At 42.8% G+C, this 23831-nt stretch overlaps 1 protein-coding gene across 2 annotated transcripts; it reads right to left on the bottom strand.

Moving 5' to 3' along the window:
• Positions 1-1383: 1383 nt before the first annotated feature.
• On the bottom strand, positions 1384-23458 carry micu3b (mitochondrial calcium uptake family, member 3b). 2 transcript variants are annotated; one of them, XM_080466335.1, is made up of 15 exons: positions 23115-23458; positions 20858-21005; positions 17577-17608; positions 17341-17419; positions 13880-13927; positions 13708-13790; positions 13536-13607; positions 12067-12108; positions 10071-10166; positions 8947-9035; positions 8695-8866; positions 7083-7191; positions 6041-6198; positions 5486-5555; positions 1384-3252 (listed from the first exon to the last, which is right to left on the bottom strand). In XM_080466335.1, exons 1-14 carry the CDS (start codon positions 23340-23342, stop codon positions 5487-5489), a joined length of 1425 nt encoding a protein of 474 aa, XP_080322461.1. In that variant the 5' UTR covers positions 23343-23458; the 3' UTR covers positions 1384-3252; position 5486. The 2 variants fall into 2 exon arrangements, with proteins under 2 accessions (XP_080322461.1, XP_080322462.1); XM_080466336.1 differs by lacking the exon at positions 10071-10166 and having other exon boundaries at positions 23115-23448.
• Between the last annotated feature and the right edge of the window lie 373 nt (positions 23459-23831).

Genomic DNA, 23831 nt, shown 5'->3' with positions numbered 1-23831 from the left:
TTTGCATTATGTCCATTCTGCCATCATATCCTACAATCACGTCTCATGTGCGAGCATGAAGCTTTAAATCATGACCGTTTGAAGCTGAGGAATGTTTGATCTCTGAATGATCACTGGAGATAATGCAGACAACATACAATATCCACCACAGCATGACAGACCGTCATCTGCAATGAGTATGTGGACCACGAGCAAACACTTTAAATCACAAAGGTTACACCCAGCTTTCTTGTTGTCATGGTTACTCGGAGTCGTCACCGAAATGACGAGAGAAGGCAGTAAGTACAAGAAGAAACTCGTGGAGGCTGTATCATGGCTACAGGCCACATATTGCTTTAAAAAGCCATTGGATGATGAGCGGGTGAATGAACGTGTGACTGTGTGTTTCCTTTGAAGAGTTACAACCTCCATCCTGATGGAGGCTGAACCAAAAACCAACACAGTTTTTGGAAAGTTGCCAGATAGCTGTGCTGTGTTTGGCACTATAGAAATAAAATTTAATTGAACGATAAAACAGAAATGCGGGAGTCTTATTGATCCCACTCTTACATGGTGGGTTCTATTGGTTCATCCTAATGCGTCCTGGAGAAAAGTCTTCAGTCCGGTGAAGCAATGTGAGCATTCATTAGATTAGACAAACACTGAGAACTGTCATCCCAGGGATGGTGAAAGGGCAAATGGGGCAAGTAATCCAAAGTGGAAACACGGGCACAAACCGCAAACACCGAGCGAGCCACATCCTCCAGGCTGAAGTGTGAGAGCAAACCACTGTCACTGCACAACGTTCTCAGCTTCCTTACACAAGCTAAAATCATGATTTTGGCCGAATTTCCTCTTTAAATTGTCCGTGTGTGTGTGTGTGTGTGTGTGTGTGTGTGTGTGTGTGTGTGTGTGTGTGTGTGTGTGTGTGTGTGTGTGACTGACCCCTGTGAATGAATGCAGATAAATCAAACTTCACTGTGTATCTGAAGCACATTTGTCCCACAGTCCTTGAAGGACTCCATTCATGTTGCTTTCAGGAAGTGCACAGTTAAGAGTGTGAGACTGCAAATTATTACCCTGCTGAATTAATCATTTAAAGACAAAAAAAAGTCCCTGATTAGAGTCCTGAACGCCCACACAGCCCCAGGTTCCCCATGAATAATACTGTTAATGATTTGCCTTCAGGTTCAGATTAAAACAGGTAATTTATTCCACCGTGGTCACGCCATCGGCCCGCTGTGGTTACGAAGAAAAGACCCTAACTGTGGTCTGTTCAAAGGAGTGCAGCTCACAGCTTATGACACACATGAAACCATTGGAAAAAAATAAAAATCTTGGCAGACGAGTTTATGGTGCAGAGAGAGAACAGACTGAACAAAATAACCAAGGAGGCAAATATTTCATCTTGTATTTATTGCACTGCATGATATTTGCATCTTAAAACAGTCGAGCCTGATTAAAAATAATGAGGTAGACTAACTAATCCCAACAACCAACATTTGAATACAGTGTGTAAGATTTAGATTAATGTTTCAGCGAGTTTGTAGTCCACACTCAAAACGGTCCCCAATCCATCTTGCAGTGCAGTGGTTGGCACTGTCGCCTCACACCAAACGGGTTCCTGGTTCAAATGCCAATGAGGCCTTTTTGTAAGGAGTTTGCATGTTTTCCCTACGAAAGTGTCGGGTTTTTGCTCAGACTGCTCCCACAAGCCAAAACAAATACGAGTTGGGTTTATCGGGGTGAATGTAAATTGGTCGTAGTTGAGAATGTGTTTCCCCTGGGATCAGTTCCAGCCCCATGAGACCCCAACTACAGCACTCACATTTACACCGATGGGCAATTCACCAAATGACTAGAGAAACCCCACAGAGAGAACATGCAAACTATGTACAGAGCAGCCTTAAGACTGCTCTCCAACTGGGAATCCTTTCACTTTGAGGCAAGAGTGCAAACCACTAGACCAATCAATTACAGCTTATATTGCAACAATACGTATTTCATTCTTTATTTGAAAAGCGAATAACATAACAATATTATCCACTTTAAATGTGATAATGCTAAGAGAGTTGCTAATAATGCAATGAAATTATAACCATTATTAACGGAGTGCTAGATAGTACTTTCCTCACTGAACCTATTTTAATAGGACTGTACAAAAACAGCTGGATTTATGCATTATTACATGTATGAAGCAGCCAACAATGTAACCCCTAATTATGGTTGTGTGTGTTATTTTGTTAAAGCATATTTCTTTAGGCAGAACAAAGCAAACACTGGCTTTCCAGAGACGTTTTTGCATTTCTTTGAGTCTTGAGGCCACCACAGGTTCTCTTGCCTACTGTGGGAGTGTCCATTTGAGACGTCACTAAACCTTACACACTGCGACTTTAAACAGAAAGTACTACGTAAACATATCAGTCTAATGATATTACTAATAAAGCCTGAAACATACTGCTATCTTTAACTGTTTTTATGTTCACAACTTCACCAAACAAAACTCCCTCAGTAACACACACGAAGTGAAAGCTCTTCCTTAAAGGTTATTTAATGTAACATTTGGTTCAAGCCGATGATAATTCAAGCTGAGAGTCCCAGGTGCGAGACAAACATATGGCTTCCATATTTTGCATACTGTATTATGCAGAGGTCATCCCCGTCCCGAGATTTAACAGCACCTCTCTTCACTAGCCAACCAAGAAATGATTCGCTGGCGGAGCTTCCTGTAGTTAAACAGTGAAGGAGCCACAGACGGAGTGAGTGCGTTCAGGCCTGCTGGCTCTGGAGGATCCTGGGGAGATTTCACTGCAGAGCATCGGGAGGCAATAGGAGGAGGAGGGGGGTGCTGTCCTGAGTTGATCTGTGCAGGGGGGCTGCGGAGCCAACAGAGGGAGAGGAAGCATGCAAGCAACGCCACCACCAAACAGAATCCGGATCAGGAATCACAGTTTCAAACCACACAGGCCAAGAAGTCACGAGATGACCTTGAAAATCTCAGTGAACGGCCAACAATAATAAATAATTCCTTCGAAATGCATTAAGAAAAGCAGATTAGTGCAATTGAGCATCCTGTGAAACAGAGTTAAGTGGGTTTCGTCGCTTCGTCAGGGTTCGCTCGTGGCTGTTGTCCATTTGCTTCCCATTAGAAAGACCGCATCCCGCTGTCACACTTTTAAGACAGTGCAGAGAGACGCTGCGGCATGCATTAACCACCTCCGTCCTGACTGAGGGTGCAGCAGAGGCAGAGCCGCTCCCCGCTGAGATCTTCACCTGATGGCAAAACAGATGTAGACTCGTCAGTGCAGGACAGACGTGACACGGTGTAACCTCCACCGCCACCACCTGCAATACAGCCCAATGCTGTTTCACAACCAGAAGAAATTAGACACTGAAAAACAAAAGTGGAATACCAGAAAACAAAAACCCAAGCAGTTTGGGTTTTTTTTGCACAATTGCACACCGACTTCTGCAAGTATGCAGAAAATCTGTGTCCTCTGCTGTGACCACAGCTGTAGATATTAATACACTCAACTCTCTGTTAAAAGTTAAAAAAAAACAACTCATGACCACATTTGGATCTCTATGACTGTCTTTGTATTGACGTATCACAAGAAAAGTATAAATTAGCAAAGGGAACAAAATAAAATATGACCAAAGATTAAATTCTAATGTGTGAAGACAACCGAAGAAAAACAAACAAGAGTGTTTTTATTGTGTAATTGCTGATTAAAGTTGAAATGTCAAGTATAAAGTCTAAATTTATAAGCAGGTGGAAAGTTATCATCATTTAACCCCGCACAGAACACAGTGAAGGATATTTAAATTATTTCAAAGGAGCATAAATAAAGATCCTTAAGTGGCATTTATATGTAATAAAATCAATTTCAAAGAATTAAGCTGCCCAAAATCACACACATTTCACCATCTATAGCTTTAAAAGTAGATACATTTGTCACTGGTTTTCTGTAAAAGACTGATGAAATACTATTGAATTTCTGTGTCTTACTATAAAATGTTTTGTGTGGAAAGAAGTATGTTAAATATGACCGGAGTAAGTTTGAAAATTGATGATTTATGTGTAAAGTGTGCTACATGGGCACAGTTTTTGAACATTATTTCCAAGTGAAATGCATCAATTAGGAGAACTGTCAGCTAATAAAATCAGCAGTAGCATTTTCTCAATGTTCAGCGTGACTAATTAATCACGCATTTCATGATAAGAATTCATCAACAACTTACTAAAGTGATCACATTCCCAACAAAGGGTCAACTTTATTATAAATATTCTGACGTTATTCCCTCCCATCCATACTGACTTTAGAGTTCAGGAGTGTCTACGTTGCACAGTGGTGCAGTGGTTCACACTGCCGCCTCACAGCAAGATGTTCCAGAATATTTTTGCACGCTCTCTCTGAGTTTGTCCTGTGACGGCCTGATGACCTGTCCAGGGTGTAACCCAGTCAGCTGGGACCGACTCCAGAGCCTCAGTGTCAAAGAGGGAAGCATGATGCAGCTCGAGAGGTGCTGATAGCCAATTATGGTAACCCTTAGGACACAGGCAGGGTCACTATTCCCCCCCTGCTAAGCTAAGCTTACCCTTCTGCAGCAGTTCAGTTATAGAAAAAACAAGGAGGGTGTCCACATTGTTATCTCACTCTTGGCTGGACCACCAAATATCAAACCTCCAGCTGATGCTACTTTCACTGCATTCTCTCCCATTTAAAACCTCGATAAAGAGACTTTTCAGTTCCCACAGACGCCCTGGTTCCCAGGTTTTATCAGAGGGGATTAAACGTCTCTCCTGGGAGGTGCACTTCATCTGAAACATTTATACATCTTGAAACTGCACTGTTCACGTATGCAGACCTAAGCCGGTATCTGGTGGCAGCTGTCCGGGCGTTAATATTACAGTGTAACTCAATGCTTCGGGCAGGACGAGTGTGGGCCTCTCGCATATCTCAAAAGACTGACTATCACGACTGCAGAGGCGGAACCCTGTTAGAAAACCATACGTGAAACATACTGGAAGCAAACATTCCTGAAAACTCTATCTGATGCATTAGAAAAATAATGTTGTGGATATTCAAATGTGCTGGAAGGACTGTAGGGAGGTCGACGATGACCGTGCTCATGTTTATAGAGCTTCTGGAAGGAAGCGAGTGAATACTATATCAAAGTTACTGTGTTTAAATTCATGAATCCCAACTAGTTTGAGTCCAACAAAGCTTTTTAATTTTTAAGATCTTGACGGCAGCTTTTATAAAGGGTATTAGTGATTAAATATTACATGTGCTTCATAGGAAAGTAGGAAAATGTTTTAGCAATTTAGTCAGCAAGTGAGTTTATTCCTACTTGATAATAATCTTTTGCGTTGAATTGCTTCTTCTTCTTTTATTTTTTATTTTTTTGCTTTAAGCACACATGTTGTGAAATAAAAATCATATTAAAAATTCCTTGTGCGATTTCGATTGTTCTGTTCTCGAACACTTGAAATGATTTTTACCTTATTTGCGTGAAAGCTCCTTCTTCATGCAGGACTTGAAAGAGATGAACTTTTCCTCAATTCTGACTCCCTATTGGAAAAGAGAGAAACAGAAAGTAAACCTCGTGCTGTGAGAGGAGCAGTTTCGGTGGAACCCCGCTAGATGGCAGTGTAACGTTAGAGAAATCTGAACTCGTCAGCCGGGGCGAGACTGTCTCCGTGGAGCAGGAGTGTAATTAAGACATGATGACTGTGGAGATAAATAAGTGCGCCACAACCTGAAGAAAACAGACACGTAATTAATCCTCACATTGCCATGATTACACAGGAAACTCAATGTTTGGCTGCTAATTGTCGCTTAACTAGGCCAAGTTTCGAGGGCATTGCTTTGCAAAGTAATTGTAATGTGCATCTCTAATCATCCTTCTGCTCTGATCACACATCACCAAGAAGTGGCTGAAAACTTTTGTAACCAGTGCGTTCAGGAGTGTGAGGAGGAAGGAGGAGATCAGGCCGACCACGCACGTCTCCTCGCCTCCTTCAGAGGCAATAAAAAGGGACGAACATCCGTCTCACCCCATCGCCGCGGTGCAGCCGGTCCTTCATGACGCCGATGAACTCCTTGTGGCTCAGTTTACCGTCTCGATCCTCGTCGAAGATCCTGAAGACCGTGTTGACCAAGTGGCGGGTCAGCGTGACGCCTGTGGCCACGTACACCGCTCGGCTGAACTCCTCTGAGAAGAGAGGAAAGACACACGATAGATTCCTAAAAGAAAAGCTCACATGAGAGAACAGGTGCTTTAGAAATACACATTTGAGAAAAGAAGCAGCTTTTATGGGCAGATTGAAATATAAGATCAGATTCAACTGAGGTAAGTTGGACACACTCTGCACCGTCCTCACAAGTGTGTATAAACACGTCATCAGCTGAGCCTCTTTGGTATTAGAGGACCTCGATTAAGAGTCCTGACCTCATCTGGATCAAACAGCAGCAGGTTGAAGTGAAACACAGACGAGAAGAAACCCGCCGTCACCCAACATCCTGGTGCTGAATGGAGGCAAATCCCTGCAGGTATAATGTGATGTTTTAAGGAAAGCCTTCCAGGAGGATTGCAGGCTGCCGTTCAGCTTTGTCAGCGAGACAACATGCTGATGGTTCCACTACGAATTAGGAATCAATCAACTCAACTGGACGTATGTTCAGTAAAGGAGGTTCGTCACTTTTCAGTAAACCTGCCTGCATGGTAACAAAACTCTCCACAATGTGCTCACATAAATAAATGTATTTAAATTACATTCATCCATCAATAAAAAAAAAAATTTCAATATTCATTATAGAATCATTATTCATTATAGAATCATTATTCATTATAGAATCAGATCTACACTGGTGTCACAGTTAAAGCCTGTTCAGATATTTAATGGTTTACGATCCATTTGAAGGCCAAATGGGGGTTGTGCTCACACCCATTATGTGCTTTTCTGCTGCAAAGACATGCTGATGTCAGAGGTTTGGGAAGCATGAAATAAAAGTTCCTTTCAAGGCACCAGAATTTACCAAATATGACAAGTGAGGAAGGAAAATCATTTGTAGACTGTGCAGACTGAGAGATTTTACCTTGACCAATTGAGCGGTTAGCAAAATTGTACATCTGCATGGCGATGGTGAAATCCTCCAAGTTGTTGAGGAATTGGAAGAAGGACCTGAACTCTTCAAAAGTGATTCCCTGAAAAAAAAAAAAAAAAAAAAAAGCACAAAGCTTTTATAGCATGAAGCCACCTAAACCGTGTAATCTGCTGGTGTCGACGCTCCAGAGAGGAATTGTGCTAAAAATCCCACAATACATAATCTGTGCCCTTTCATCTTGCAGCGAATCCTTCAGTGTGTGTGTGTGTGTGTGTGTGTGTGTGTGTGTGTGTGTGTGTGTGTGTGTTGGAGGTGGGGGAGACTTGAAGCCGTCAGATAGATAACACACCTAAACAGACAGAGCTGGATTTTCCCTGTGCAGTATGGACACGCTGAGCTGTCAGCGGGGGGGGGGGGGGGGGGGGGGGGGGGGGGTGATTGTAGCTTTTGGGAAGAGGTCAGGCCGCTTGCAGACTTTTTCTAAAGAAGATTAACCTGATACTTGAGTAAACAAAAACAAAAAAAAAAAGTGATGAATCCCCAAACATCCCAGGGTTGGCTGATGAGTCAAACACTGAGCCTATTGATGTCCACTCAACCGTCCTCAGGCTACTCGCCGCTCCTCTCGCCGGGGGCCCCGCCAAACACACAACACACACAGCCTAACAAATGGAGTAATGACTAATCTGTGACGCTCCGCCGTCTCAACAATACCAGGCCCATAAAATATCTCTTAGCGTAATGATGAGACCCACTTCATTATCAATGGAGATCTCGCAACAAGCTCCTCGAGGCGGCTGAGGAGCTGCCGGCACCTTTTCATGCGGGTCAGCGTGCCAGGAGGAAAAACAAATCCAAGCTGCTTCACTCAGCGGCTGGTTCACGGATGTAAACGCTCTTTTATTCACACAAAACAAAATGATCACAGGACAAAAGCCACATGTGAAAATGTAAACTTTGTACAAATACGAAGCGTGTTTCTTCAGAAGTGGTTGAGTAGCATTTGGAAAACCCCCCCCCTCAGTGATTACAGCACGTCGTGCAGCATCACTGCACATTTTTTAGCTGCTGTCGCTGTGGAAAGATGGAAAAAAAGTGGGATTTTCAAATGTCTCCGGAGCAAAAAGTTAGCTTAGCCTCTCAGTTAAACACATATATAGTTGGCCAATCACTTCTTTTTTTGAGGGTAAAAGTTGTTAGGAGTGCTTTTAATGGAAAAACAACACTTTATATATGTTTGTTTGTTTGTTTTTTTAATAAAAAAAGAACCAAATCTGTAAAATTTTGGGTGATTTTCAGTGACTGCACAGCCACTGAGACAACACCAATCCAGTTACCTTACGTCACGTAAAACTGAAGACGAATGGCTGATGTAGGTCTGGACACTGCATAGTGGCAGATGTCATGTTTTATTTCAATACTTGCAATAATGTGAAAACATAATTAATATTTGTCAATAATACCGTCACAGGATGTTATTCTCTGGTATCTCACAGTTCCATTAAACATAACGTTTCCGTGTTGTATCGTCTGCTTTCCGCCCTGAGACGATCAGAGCAGCAGCGACGTGACCGCGGGGTGATTTTAAAAGGGAAGTGTTCACCTTTTCGTCTGGCAAGCCGTGACGCACGTTCTCCAAATACCCCGTGACGTCGTCCACGTCGGTGTAGCGGAGGAGGATCCGGGCGAAGTCCTCCTCGCTGATGGTGGACATGCCTTTGGAGTAGGAGAGGAACTCGATCTCGAGCACCTCCGTCTGCAGGTTGTCCATGAACCTGCGGGGACATGAGGGGAAAATGCTTGACACCAGTCGCATCGTTTATCGTGAAGCAGGAGAGAAAAGCTCTGAACTCACTTGTAGAAATCCTCAAATTTCAGTTCGGCTTTGCCTTTCTTCCCGAAGAAATGCACCAAAAGCGTTGTCTCGGTCTTCTCATCCACATGCTACAAAAAGGAAACAAGCCTTGATGAGAAGTCAAAGAGTCAAACGTCCAATGGGTGGAGTCCACTTTACAGAAAACCACCACTGTGTACTGCAGCGATCAAGCCTGAATCCAGCTCAAATTTGGATAATATCGCAGCTCCAGCAGTCACAAACAGCTGCTCTGTCACCAGAAAACATGATGAATAACAGCAATGACAGTCAATTAGCCGGGCGGACCGTTTAAGAAGAGACGTTAAGTTCGCAGCCGTTCCCAGATTGTGCTAATGCATGAATAATCGTTGTTAAAGGCTCATTTTTCACCACAGTACTGACACCAGTGTGCTGGCATTTCTGCATGAATCGAACACGTGCGCCACAATCACTGAGCATGCCACATGTCATGTTGCTGCTGAAAACCACATTTGAATCACGGAAGTCATGTATTAGCGTCACAAACATGAACGTGGAAGGATTTCAGGAGTAGATATATTGGTTAAGGACACAACCAGACTACCCTATGTGATACTAGAGTGCCGCAGAGAAAAAGGTCTTAAAGCATGTTCACTTTTTTATTTAACTGCAATGAAGTATTCTGAATATAGCCCAACAAAGTATACTCTATTCTGCGTCATAAAACGTTTCATTCTTGAAGCTTTAAGAACCTTAAACATCTCAAAAGTGTCTAAATGAGCATATGGAAGCTCTTGAGGTTGTATAATAAATATCTTTGGAATAATTATCTTTACAGTTGCTGTTTTCCCAAGTCAAACTCTCAAACTCAATAGTTTGAGTTTTATGAGATTGAATTATACGACTGCCGCAAACCTCATGATGAGCATTACCCTTAGTTCTTTTTTTTTTTAAAAGATAGGATTTTTAAACAAACTGTGAGCATAATTTTTCCAAATCCAAAATCCAACCACCAAACCACATTGGATTTTTGTGAAGAGGAACCGCAGTGATGCTCATTTCTTGCTCAGCCCACCAAATAAAGCCACCCTGTCTCGCGGTGTGTTTGCTTTGTTGAAGGATCATCTTGAGGAGAGCCTGACTACCTCAGCAAGATCAGAAAACAGAACTTGACTTGTGCCTCGTCTGAGAGCATCCCACATGCCTCGGGCCTCCGCATGCTGACCGTCTTTTTTAAGAACCTGTGGTAGCAGTTGAAGCACAGCTGTTAGAAGACAAAGAGTACATTTGGTACATGTTAGCCACGGATATTAAAAATAAAGAAATCAAAAAAAAAAAAAGAAGAAGATGAATAAACAATGCGGCGGTGCAGTGTGTGACGGGGGGGGGATTGGCCGAGGGGAACGCAGGAGACACAAGTCGAGCGGTCGGAAAATCATCCGGGTGTGAAAAACAACAGGAAAACAGAGAGAAGACGGAGGGATGAGGGACGGATGCATGCAGAAGCAGTGCAGGGCCGACACCGGAGCATCTGACGACTCTGACAACCCTGCACGCAGAGTCAACATGACACGTTTGTCAAAGGCAGAAAAGGATGCGTGTCAACTCGATCATCTCCAGCAGCAGTTTTCACATAGAGACTCTAAGAAAGGCATTCCAGTAAAGCCAAACTGCCTTTGTAGTGTAAAGAAAATGTATTTTTATAGTTTTCTTGACATTTTTTTTGTGATTTGCATTCATTGTCGATTTATTTATGTTGTGTTTGCTGCTTCCTATCGCCTGTAAACCACTGTGCTGTTCATTTTCTGAATGAGTTCATGCTCCTGTTCTCAAATTAACCGATCATTACCATTATTACAGTTTACGCTGCCACCTTTGCTCTCCCAGCTGCTGTGAAACTGCGGCTACACAAACTGTCAGAAATAATTAGCTTGTAATTGGCATCATTTGCAGTGATTTTAATTCCTGAGCAAATAAACCACTCGGTGTTGGTGCCTCGAGTTCACATTGTGTTTTGCTTTTTCTCAACCAGTCATTTCAACAATCTCAAAGCCTCACAAGTCTCAACATCACCTCACTCAAAAGCAACATCAGCACACAAACCAATCAGAGAAACCCAGCTGCAGCCGACACGTATTCTTTAGCGCGGCTTGCTTCACTTCATAATGTTTATTTATCTTATTCATAGCTTCTTCTTTTTTCTTATCTCTCGGGCCTGAGGCCGAACACGAGACAGCTGATAAAACATCTCCTGCTCTGCGCCTCGTCGGTGAAGATTTACGTCTCGATCCCACAGCTAATTACGGGACAACTCTTTAACAGGCCGCACCGTTCCCCACCTCATCCCATGAAAAGATCCCGACGCACTTGTAATTATAATATGTTTGGGGAAAGCCCAACCACAGCGCTGAAGACAAGCCTGTCATGAGTTACTGAAAAGACGTGACTTTTGAACTTCTTGCTGGAAAGGGGGGGGGGGGAGAAAAAGAAAGAGCGAGAGACACACCTAAAGGTAAAGCCCTCACACAGCACACTCTGAGTGTGTGTGGCTTTCACAGTGCTGCTGCCATCTTCATGGTCAAACCCATCTCAAAAGGTAACCTGAGCTCAAACACCACTCCTCAACAACCTGTAAAAATAAAACATGTGGGTCCGGGCAGAAACGCTGTCAGTCTCCAGGTAAGAGCTTTTTGAAGTGGAATCTCTTACCCAGTGCTGACAAAAGGTGAGTACATAAATCATCGGCAGAGCAACTCCTGTACTACCACACACACACACACACACACACACACACACACACACACACACACACACACGGACTGACAACATGTGAGATAATGCTGCAGCACACCGTGATGTATTTCTATTTCAGTGAATGTGCATGAGGTTATCTGGTGTTAACAGAGACAAATACGTGAGGTGTGAGGCCCTGACGCGTGTGCGTGCGTGCGTGCGTGCGTGCGTGCGTGCGTGCGTGCGTGCGTGCGTGCGTGCGTGCGTGCGTGCGTGCGTGCGTGCGTGCGTGCGTGCGTGCGTTTTCTGCATTAGTTCGAGTGAAGACGACCACATTCCAGAGAAAAATACATGCAACAAGCAGAGCTGCTCACTTTCCTGCAGGGGGAAAAAAAGAACAATACGTACACTGTGCGGTTTGGATTTGCGATGACCGTAAAGCTCCAGGCTCTGAAACACAAAAGGAAAAGATGCCCTGCAGATGAGTTTTGGTTGTGATTCCAAAAAAGACACAGACGAATAAAAGTGCCGGAAATTAGATGAAACTAGCAACTGATTTTGTTTTTGTCATCAACTTCAATCTATCCAAAGACGATCCCTTGTATTCTAAAGTCTTCTGAATGCACCCTGAGTCCTCGGTTTTGTCCTCCTCCAAAGCATCATTATATTTCCAAATCTAGAGTACCCATTCTAATGATCTTTTTGATAGTTATACGGGCGTAAGATTAATTCAAGGCCGTCCAGAGATGCCAACGTTTGTGTCGGCAGAATAAGCTCCTCCATGTTGTGTTTGAGCGATAAGACCTCAAAGAGATGCTCTTATCACTCCATTCAGCTCGGCCTGTTTACATCCACCTGCATGCAGCTAAAGACGACCTGGGAGAGATGAAAGCCCCAGACATGTTTCACCCTGTATGACCACGTTCACCTTTCAGCAGCCATTCTCTCCAAGGCGGCTGCAAGTGTAGCAACTCCAATGTTTCATCAAGCTCCTAAATTCAAACTTAGACTGCTGTGTTTTGGCTGAATTTACTCTTTACTGGAAGAGAAAAACCCTCAAGTTAAATGCAAAAATGCAGGGAAAACACATTTCTGGATACATATCAGGCCGATAATGTATAAATAATTGTTGCTTTAGCTCTGCTGAAGGAGCTGAGCTGCTGTTTGGCGATTAGCCACTAAAATACATCATTTTTATCATGGCTCCTCAGCTGCAAACGAGGGAGAACATCAGCAGAGAAGCTGAACACAAACCACAACAGCAAAACTGCACCGGCAAAATGTTTGGTCGAAAACCTTTAAATCGGCAAAATTCAACTAGAAAGTTACCACAAAAAAAAAAAAAAAAAACATTACTTCTGTGAATCTTTGTTGAATGTTGGTGTATGATGAAAAGATGATGACGAGACAAAGTGGGACTGCTAAAGGGAGATGTGAAACTCCCTGGTGATTGGCCAGTAGCTGTTTTTATACTGGCAGCAAAATGACAAAAAAAAAAAACTATTGCATGTTGCTGCACAGCTACAAAGAAGTGACAATGTGAGTAGAGAGCTCAGGAAATCCCACCCTTAGTCGGAGAAAAAGATTATGGCCCCCACTAATTTATTCATTTCACTTAACAGAACCTTTTGCCCAAAAATCCACATTTATTACTACTAATTGAAAGTGAATCAAATAATTCCTCTTTTTTAAAGTTTTTCCAAAAACGGAAGGTTTTCACTTGCTACGGATTAACGTCCCGTCTCATTAACTGGGAAGAAATGATCATTTGTTTGTTACAGCAAACAAATCAGCTTCACAAACAAAAAAAAAATTTTAAGAAAAAAAAGAATAAATCGACTAAAAAGAGGCTAAAATGTTGTGTTTGAAATGCATACTTGCTGGTCAATCCTTTGCACGTCTTCAGTCACTTCTTTTTTGTCCTTTTTCTTCCGGAAGATTTCTTCCAGCTAAAATAAAATAAAAAATTAATTAAAAAAGCCTTTTGGTGGAACACAGTATAACTGATTGAAACTTTAATTGACGTGACATGTGAGATAAAGTCCATACCACCAAGAACTCCCGTTTGTCCATCATTTCATTTCCGTCTGCATCAAACATGTTGAAGGCGATCTTGAAGCCTGCGTGAGGCTCTGAAAATACAACAAAAACAGGGTCACAATGGAAAGCTACATTCTAATCTCCAAACACTTTCAAAATAGTTTTGTTCGAGTATGCTGACTTGTTAGAATGCAGAGCAGGAAGAGATACTCTGTGTAACTGAGGACACCTGGAACAGAAAAGAAAAATGAGTCAGGCGGCGAAACAAACACCGAAATGTTCCATTTCACACTTAAGATGGCATCAAATAGCATTAAGCGGTGGGCTCGAGGTGTTCACAGATGTTCAAAGTCATGCTGCGGAGATGAATAAGCCATCCAGGGAACAGGGGGCCGCCTTCAGACACAGGTAATCTTCTGGCACTCGCAAGATAACATCTTAAAAGGTGTCTTTTACTTCAAGCTTGGTGTTCCTCGCACATAAACACGAGCTTTACAACTGAGCTGACCTATCTGGACACAAACCCAAACAAATTTAAGGCCCACGGCTTCTGATCGTGTTTGGGTAACAAGGTGTAATACATTCTCGAGTGATCTGTCACTGATTGAGAGCGGCCGATTCGGGTTTTGTGTGGCGTCCCTGCGCTCCCTTTGTTGTGTGACACGGAGAGGAGCAGAGTGAGTGTCAGGAGACGTCTCAGCCGACACAGGAGGCTTCTCCCCTCCTGCCTCTGAAAGCATTCCCAAGCTTTTGTTTGCTGGGGCAGATAGAGAATCGAGCAGCAGATAGTTCTGGGTGACTGCTCCGGGTGTTATGGGAAAAGAATTTAAGTCGTGGGTTTGAAGCGGGGAGAGAGACTGCAAGAAAGAAGGAAACACAAGAAAAAATATATGGATATAAACTTTGGATACATGATTTTGACTGGCTTTACGAGTCGGGAGGTGTGCACAGAAAATTACGGGTGTGTGTGATTTAGACGAAGTTCATGTGAAAATGTCCCATGACAAGGCGCTCCGTCGTCTCTCTCCGTCTGACAGGTACGGCCCTATAATGACAACAGATCTACACCATCAAAGCCTTTAAAGCCTAAATGGGTTGAAGAGAGGGGAAAAAAAACTTTTAGGATTCCTGCCATGTCTCACCAATACCACACACCTTCACTCCTGGGGGGGGGGGGGGGGGGGGGGGGGGGGGGGCTCAGCCTCACAGCTCAAGTAGATGTTGTTAGACAATACAAAGAATTCCTCAGAAACACTTCATACAGAGTGGCAGTCCCGGAGATGTAATCCAATGCCATTCTTTGGCTTCGTAATGTCCGCGGAGATCAGGGGGGTGGCCAGCAGGACATGTCTCAACATAGCTGGGTTCAAACAGCTCCCAACAGTTCTCTAAAGCGAGGCTTTGTTCACAGATCAATCCGGTCCCTTTTTTTTCTTGACAAAGCTGCAACGTTTAACAGCAGGATTAAAAGCCCTAAATCCCAGCGTTGGCACTTAGCAAAAGCAACACAGGAGAGAGCAGAGCAGGCAGGGCCGACGCTCCGCCGGCTGGTCTGACCTCACCGATTGGGGAGTGTGCGGGCCGAGGTGGAAGTATTAAATAGATTTACACCTTCATGCAACGTGAAAGTCAACTGAGGTTTGCAGCCATTGCAGAGTTTAAGCTGAGACTGAATTCACCTTTAAACCCATGATGACTCCACATGTGCACAGGTATACTCCACGTATACTCCGGGTATATTCCAGGTATAATCCAGATATACTCCACATATACTCCGGGTATACTCCAGGTATTACCCATAAATACTCCATGTATACTACAGAAATGCTCCAGATATACTCCAGGTATTCTCCAGGTATTACCCATAAATACTCCAGGTATACCACAGAAATGCTCCAGATATGCGCCAGGTATACTCCAGGTGTATTACAGGTATACTATGCCAATTGTTTACGAGCCTGAGGTCTGTGCTGCCTAACGACGATGAAAAAGCCTGAGAAGTCTTGAAACCACAGCCTGCTGCTGCCCCACCAATGCAGAAGGGAGTTGTATAAAGACACTTAGAAATAACTCTTATTAAAACTCTGTACATTATACAATCATTTTCTCAGTTCACTGTTGATTCTGATTGCAGGATGTCAACATTTCTTATATTTTCCAAAGCGATGTCTCTGACTTTGATATGTCTTTCTAATATAGAAGACACACAAAAATGCAAACAGGAATGTTTGGGAAATTACAACCCACAGCCTGATTCACTAAAGCTTTGCTATTGTATTCGTGTGCAACACTCCATGTGATTCATGGCATCTGAAAACACGTGTTGTTTATGATGCGGTTTAGGTTTGACCCTGTTTGAAAAAAAAGGAGCAAACCAGCTCAGCCTTCAGCAGAGATGCTGCTGGTATTGTGGTGAGAGGAATTTCCTGAGATTGCTCACGACAACTTTTATCAACTAGCGCAAAACTAGATATAAGACGTATTGTGTTGTCGATAAATATCCACCTAAAACCAGATTAAAGTAGAGGAGGCAGCGATATAGAAGCAGATGACCTGCTGTGGTGACTCCTGAAAGGAATCCTCCGAAAGACAAAGAAAAAAAACACTTTAGTTCTCAGATTAGCCTTCTGAAGAAGAACTATGACGGAATATGTGGTTAAAAAAGTCTTATCAGCGTCACTGTGAGGGTTTGGTTAAAACATCTGTGTGCTATAAGGACTATACAGATCAATGACCTCACTGTAAAGAAACATGGACAGAGTATAGTTTATCATTATAGTGTTATGGATCATTTACAAAAAAAAGTATTTGTTGATCAATTCATTGTAATTGTATTTAACAAAATAAGCTCTACAGAATCCTTGTAATTTAATTTAGGTATTTGGGAACACCAATTATGTTTAATGATATGATGTATTCTTCTTTCAATTAAAGCATTTGACAGTTATATTATCATCCATCAATCCATCTTCTTTCTCGCTTATCCAGTTCAGTGTCGTGGGGTCCTGGAGCCAATCCCAGCCTCCTGTGGGCGAAGGCAGGGTACACCCTGGACAGGTATTATTATTATTATTATTATTATTATTATTATTATTATTATTATTATTCCATGCTAGTTAAGGTATGTTTTCCCTGAATGTCAAAATAATTCATTTATGTTAATGTACCCATCAGCAAATTCGGTAATGCAGTGTAAATAAGGATTTTCTAGTAACTATGTACTGGTTTAATTTGTTTAATTTCAAACTCAATAAATTGTAGATATTGTAAACATATAATTTGATGTTATTATGCATTGCTCATTTACTCGGATTGTGAAATGGGCCATTTTTTTCAAAAGCCTCTTCTAACACTGTGACTTTAAAAAAAAAGCTATTTTTCCATGAGTTTGGAGCAACGAGGGAGGATCGTTCTGTATATTATCAATGAAGCGTTCCCTCCCTCAAAGGTTACCTGAGAATAAATCTGTGACATGTTAGCAGACAGACGGAGAGATAAGATTTACAGCCCGCACTTAGTGCCCTGCACAACACGCTGCAGTCAGAACGGGACGGCTCAGGGAAACAAAAGCATCAAGGGGGGAATTAGTTACATTACAGGGGTTTACGTGGGGAGCAGGAGCACACGAAGCAGGTTCTTTACCTCGTTCCCGGAGATTTCTAAACAAATTAGATGATCCTTTCCAAACAGGCGGGGTATCAGCCAGCATCTTGTCTAATTCCTGCGAGAAAGGGAGAAAATCCCAAATCACTCATTCATTTCTAAGTCCTGAGCAATCGCAGAGTGTGTTGGCATTACAGTAATTACAGAGGTTTTACACAACTGAGGAGGAGATTCAGGGAAACAGCATTGAGTGCTTCCACGATGGGACTACTCACCTTCTTAGTGAGCGACCGCCACGCTCTCCTGCCTGAACAGAGCAACGTTAACAGTCAAGAGGGTGATTTCATACGGCACAATTATAAACACATGAGCTGCGATGAAGCCGTGTGGATAGAAGTGGGAAACAAAAGTGAAAACAAGTGTTTGTGTGGACAGAATTACGAGCTGCGTATCACCATGGACACATTCCAGTGGCCAATAAAGCCGAAGATAAGAAGGGCGAGTCGTAAAGTCACCCGGCTGGGAAACCACATCGATAACAGTGACAACAACCCTCCTCCGACACATTTTAAAGCCTCGTGTCTGGGATTATGATCGCTGTGACCTGCTCCCCATCAAAGAGGGCAACAGGGGAAATCATCCCGTAGACTTGGAATTTCTGTCAGCGGTTAATAACGTGTAAAATCCCACACAGCACGCCATTAGTTCTGAGCCACACCAGTTAAACATGCCTGATCTGACAGTTCTGTTTAATATTGTAATATCACAATAGACACTGTAGATATCAACGTCTTTTGGATCGAGGAGTCGTGCATCAATATATCAGAGCTTTCTCTCTTCTAGAATCTAATTTCAAACAGTTTTTGTTCACTTTATGTCAAAAGTAAGTAAATAAGTCATTTTCAAATACAATAAATTAAATAGAAAAATATGCACCCTATCAAAACAGTTTAAAAATAAATGAATAAAAACATCAAATCTAATTAAAAGCCGGGCAAAAAATTACATTACATGATAAAAAAAATATTTTAATAACAGGTAGTATTAAGACAATTCTGCTTTTTCTAAACCAGTAAAAAATGACACACATGAAGTTAAAGCAGCTTTAACGTGGGCCTGATGTTTCTTCTCTTTCTCGCTCCCATTAACAAATGTGCATCGTCGTTTTGTTATAGTTGTAACTCAATGTTTTTTTCAGGAAGACTAAAAATGGAACATTACAATAGTAGATGGTGCAGATAATACAAACGCTGTCCATGGAGAGCAACAGCTGTACTCTGGTGTTGTCGTGAACCTTTTGTCGGTTAAATGGAAACTTCATGTTGCATTTCTTCCTGTAAAATGATCAATGATAAGATCAGTGACGTGGTGCTGGCCATGGAGTTAGGTAGTGCTTGTTTATGATTCCCTGGATTGGTGCAAAACGTGAAAACACTTTGACTTCCACACTTTCCATAATATCACAAACTACATTGTGTTTAGCCTCTGTGGCGCCATATTTGATGGTATCCGTTGGGCGGAAAAGATGAGCACAAGTTGTTCTTTTTGAAACATCAACGAAAGCTTGCAGAAAGCCATGTGTGCATATTATGGAAAAGTATTCCATTTTACAGGAGGATTTGTTTTAAATTAAGATGAGAAATTAAACAAGGTTAAATCATCAAGTTTCCAAGTGTGACAAGATTCAGACTAATGATAATTCGAAGGTTTTTCGACTCGTTGACTGGATTTTAGCGCCTGTTCATGCAGTTTTAATTAAAGTTTTTCTCCCTAAGTTCCAGGAGCAATAGTTGAGACATCAGAATGGTCCTGGTTGAGCTGGAGAACGTTTTCTGCTGTGCTGTACTGGATATCAAAAATACTGTGAGAAGAGCATCAGATGCCAAAACACATCACTGTTTACAACAACAAAACACCCTAATCAATCATTTATCATCAACAAGGAAATAGGTTGTTACATTATGGCCTGTTGTTTACGTCCCTCGGCATCACAGCCAAACACACACCTTACGTCACAATCAATCACAGTAATCAGAAAATCGTCTTATCATTACATTTATGGCACCGGTGCTAACTTGTTTGGTCTCTGTGGGTCCCTGCAAGTTTCTTGCCACACAAATGAGCCATAAACGTTGGGGTTGCAGGTAAAGATGTCTATCTTTATGCAGGTGTTATGACTGAAGCACTTCAAGCCGTGACTTATTGTCCGATGACACTTCACAGGCCCTCAGCAACAAAGATATTCCAGGAAATAACGGCAGGGCCCGTTCTAAAACTGTCATTAAAGCGTTGCGTAATTTAAAAGTGATTGGGGCGCAGGGTTGCAATTAAGCAAATGGCAGCAGACGCAATGAGTTAGTTCATCTACAGATCAGTGAAGGTTACGGAGGCAGGTTATCAATGAAGATTAAAAAAGTATTACATGAAAATAATAATTTCAAACAGGAAATGACCTATTGAAAACCACTATTTGTGATTGTTTCTGTTAAAACTTAAAGGATCAACAGAATCTGACATTAAAAACAGTAATAACATTGATGCATAAAACATCCCCAGTTTGGGTCTGAGGCCGTCAGGGTGGACTTTGCAAGCCAGAGGCTAGAGAACCAGCATTGGCTCATGCAGTCATGACATTCTGCAACAACAGGACGAAGCAAGAAAACCAGGAAATGCAGCGGCTGCTATTATAGAATGAACAGCAATCAACATGAAAATTGCCCAAACCGGATGATGATGGCTGACTGCTGCCACCCAACGTGCAAAATTCACTTACATTTTATATAATGTGACTTTTAAAGTTTGTGACTTCGCATGTGCGTCAGTTTGACATGGTACAACTCTAAAATAGCACAAATTCCCAACTAAAATCTACATTCAGAGGAAGTGAGATTACTGAACGAAAAACACTGTGACACTCAGGCTGAGTGGAGAGAAGAGACACACTGAACTTACATTTTGTTTCAATGCACACTCGTATGAAAGATAGAAAATACTAACGTTTTCAACTTTTCTATCACTTCCTTATTTATCGTGTCTCTTTAGGAGCTTTTGTTTCACTTTCAGTTTCCTGGTCCTGCACTCCATACTGGATATTGTTTGACCAATAGAAGAGAAAAATATCCATATTTCCTCAATGATGTCTTCAATCGCAACATTTAACTGAGGCCAACAGAAAAAAAGCAGCAGTTTGCAAAATTTATGATCCAAAGAACCATTTTTGCCTCAGAAAAATGTCTGGAGGTGCAAAGACTCATCTTTGAAACAAAGATAATACAGCAGATAAGTCAGTCCACATTGACTTTATATCTATTTTCCCCAGAAACGTCAATAAGATGAAGAAGCTGCAGTGAAAGGTATCAAGCATGTGACATAATACGATAGGATGTAAATGACCGGCCATAAACTGCCAGTAAATCATGTATGTGGGAGATTGTCTGCTGTGTCACAATATGTGATATGAATAAAAACTGTGAAATAATTTTGTGAAAGCTGGACCGGCTTGCAGTCACGATGTTGAGTGTTGTGAGGATTAGCTGATACGGAGAGGCTGACTCACTCCTTGGTTCGTTCAGAGTGACGGACTCGATGAAGTTGAGCGGGGTCATGTAGAGCTGGCCCTCGTACTCCACCGAGCTGAACAGGCGGAATCTGTTTTCATAAGACGACATGTACACGTCTCCATCATCCAGGCCGTATGTCCTCGACTGGAAGCACACACAGGGACACACACAGGGACACACACACACACACACACACTCTCTCATCATCGCAGTGATAATACTGTCTGAAAGATGCTCTCCATGAGATCCGCAGGCGCTTTTCTTGTCACGAACAGCCCGGCTCGCATGGAACAACAAAGAGGCCCCTGCTTTAATTCAGTAATGAGGCGCATGTTATGTCAGCCCTATTTTTCATCTCCGCGCAGCAGATAATGTCCTCACAACTGCTCAGACCCTGGCCAGATCAGAAGGCTGGGTTGGTGAGGACAGAGCGGATCTCTCTGTCAGGTGGCACGCTGCCAGGTCCACTGGGCATGGAGCAAACACCCGGAGAATGTGTGCCCCCCTCTACTTAACCATTAAAGCCCATCTCACCAAAGCTGCCTCTCATCAAATATCAGCAGCCTCCGCCAAGAACCAGTGTCCAGTTTCCTGTGTCCCTGGATTCCTCCTCCCTGTGGACACCCGTCATGTTGAGCTCCCTCATGCTCACAGCCACCACACAGGAAGTCTTTCCTCGGCGGGGAATTAGGCGTACAAGTCAGACGTGGTTTACTAGTTTGTTTACACGCGTCTGTGACCTGTGAAAATGTTGTCAATGCTGCGAACACACACTCGAGCCAAACAGACCTGGGAGTGTAACGGAGTAACAAACTCTGACCGGTTCGAGTTTCACCTGTTACAAGCGTGTGGGAATCTGCTGGTGGTCCATATTGCCATGAGGTCGCTTCAGTTTCTCGTTGAAAATTTGTGTTGGAATTTAAGCGTGGGGCTGACAGACATGGCCGAAAACATCCTCACAGTCATTCAATATCAAAAATCATTCTACTGTATTTCAACTACTTTTCTCCAAGCTCTTAAGAAACATGTTGTTTAAAGTAGAAAAAAAAAAAGAATTTACCTGCTGCAAAAATGTTATATGAATATTACCTGAATATTTTTTTCCAGTTTTAGAAAGTCTTCACTAAACTTTAGTCACAAATATGGAGATAGTAATTCAACTCTTGATATATTCAAAACATGCACGCATTACATGTATTTCTATATTGGTCATTCAGGGTTTGGGAGCTGGAGCTGATCCCAGCTGACATTACGTGAAGGTTGACGCCACTCCAGCACCCAGACGATCACACACCCTCACATTCACAACCATTGAGTCACTGATCAATCTCAAACATGTCTTTCAGAGTACCAGGAGAAATCCCACACACGGGCAGGGAGAGCTAATTTCATTCAACATGGATGCTCCAGATACATATACTCAGAAATAATGTCAGTAATGCAGTAGTTTAAAAATCTAGAGTGACGCCTGCAGGGTCTCACCACCATCACCTATGAAACCAATCATTTATAGGTTCAAGAGGCGGACTTGGGATCAGAGGTTTGCAGGTTTGACTCCCACCACTGACAGTTCTGAAGACCATGGCGGCCCATTGCTCCTAACAGGTATTGTTAAGGTTAACTATGAATAGGGTGGGTTACATGAAGAGAAGTAATTTCCCCCAAGGGGATCAGAAAGTATTCTTTCTTCTATCTTTATGGAAATTGGCTCAAAAGGAGCTACGTGTGTGAATGATATATGATAGTAACTAATTTTAAGCAAATTGAATACAAACACATGGTAAATAAATTCATGATTTAATCATCTTAGACTAAGGCGTCTGTCAAAAAAAAATAAAAAATTTTACTTTCTGAAATACGATGGAGACTACAGCTCTTCCGTAATCTACTATTATCAGTCTGTATTGTAGCTGAAAACATTGTTATATTTCCACTGTGACCGCGAGGACTGCTGATGGTTACAGCTGCGGAAGTAAACAAACTCTCCAGCTATGGCCGCTGTCGGGTCACGTGACCTCGCGTGCCTTTGACCAGTTTGCCATTTCAGCACCCAAAGGTCGCGGACAGCTCCTCGTGGAGACGTCACTTCATAATCACTGTAATTGCGCCTGACGTTTCCGCAGCGCGTGAAAAGCTCCAAGCTGGAGTGTTTCTATTCGAGGCAGGTGTTTATAAACGGGGCTGGACTGAGGCGACAGTTGCCACTAAAGCCCCGCTGAGAGACTAATAATTGCCCCCCCGCTGTAACTGTACCTTCTCCGTGGCGGAGACTGACGGCAGCGCCAGATGCACGAGCCGAGCCTCGACGTGGCTCCTAAGTCCGGGGCGCCGGTGATAATACGCGGCAGCAGCCGCGGCGGTGAAGCACGCCCCGGTGATGACTTTAACCAATGTCGTCGTTGTCGGCTTGGGGGACGCGAGCCGTCTCCGTGAGGCGAGCGTCCCGGTGAAGGAGACGAGCAGCCTGCGCAGTGCGGCCATGGCTCTGTCTGTCTGTCTGTCTCTGTGTGTGTGTGTGTGTGTGTGTGTGTGTGTGTGTGTGTGTGTGTGTGTGTGTGTGTGTGTGTGTGTGTGTGTGTGTGTGTGTGTGTGTGTGTGTGTGTACACTGGGTCTCATAACGCGGTGACGCGCGGCGCAGAGCCGCGGCTCGAGCTCGCGAGAAATACTGTGGGTGTTTCAAGTCTCTGCGGGATTAACGGGCATCAAACTCCCGAGTTAAAAAAAAAATAGATAAACTGTTAAAAAATAAACAGGAATAAACAGTAAATCAGAGCAGCGTCTCTCCTCTGAGCTCATTGAAGCTGGTAGATTGTATGTGCGCATGTTTGATTAACTAAAATGGTAATGAATGCAAGTGGCTCACTTTTTTTACATCCCATCAACTCTCTCTCTCTCTCCCGAGCCTCCCTTATTTCATGCCTCAGAAGAAGACGAGAAAAAAAAAATCCCTGCCAGGGCACGTCTGAACT

Source organism: Lipophrys pholis, assembly GCF_963383615.2.
Source record: "Lipophrys pholis genome assembly, chromosome: 6".
NCBI classification, from domain to species: domain Eukaryota; kingdom Metazoa; phylum Chordata; class Actinopteri; order Blenniiformes; family Blenniidae; genus Lipophrys; species Lipophrys pholis.
The sequence above is the reverse complement of the archived record's forward strand: the minus strand, read 5'-3'. Positions and strand labels throughout refer to the sequence as shown.

What these genes read in the sequence shown, in the direction of transcription:
- micu3b (XM_080466335.1), bottom strand. Translation starts at nt 23,342, where the DNA reads ATGGCCGCACTGCGCAGGCTGCTCGTCTCCTTCACCGGGACGCTCGCC. An exon ending in CAGTCTCCGCCACGGAGAAG is followed by an intron (nt 21,006 to 23,114) that starts GTACAGTTACAG and finishes GTGTGCTTCCAG; the next exon opens with TCGAGGACATACGGCCTGGA. An exon ending in GGCTGCACCGCGGCGATGGG is followed by an intron (nt 5,556 to 6,040) that starts GTGAGACGGATG and finishes CTTTTCCAATAG; the next exon opens with GGAGTCAGAATTGAGGAAAA.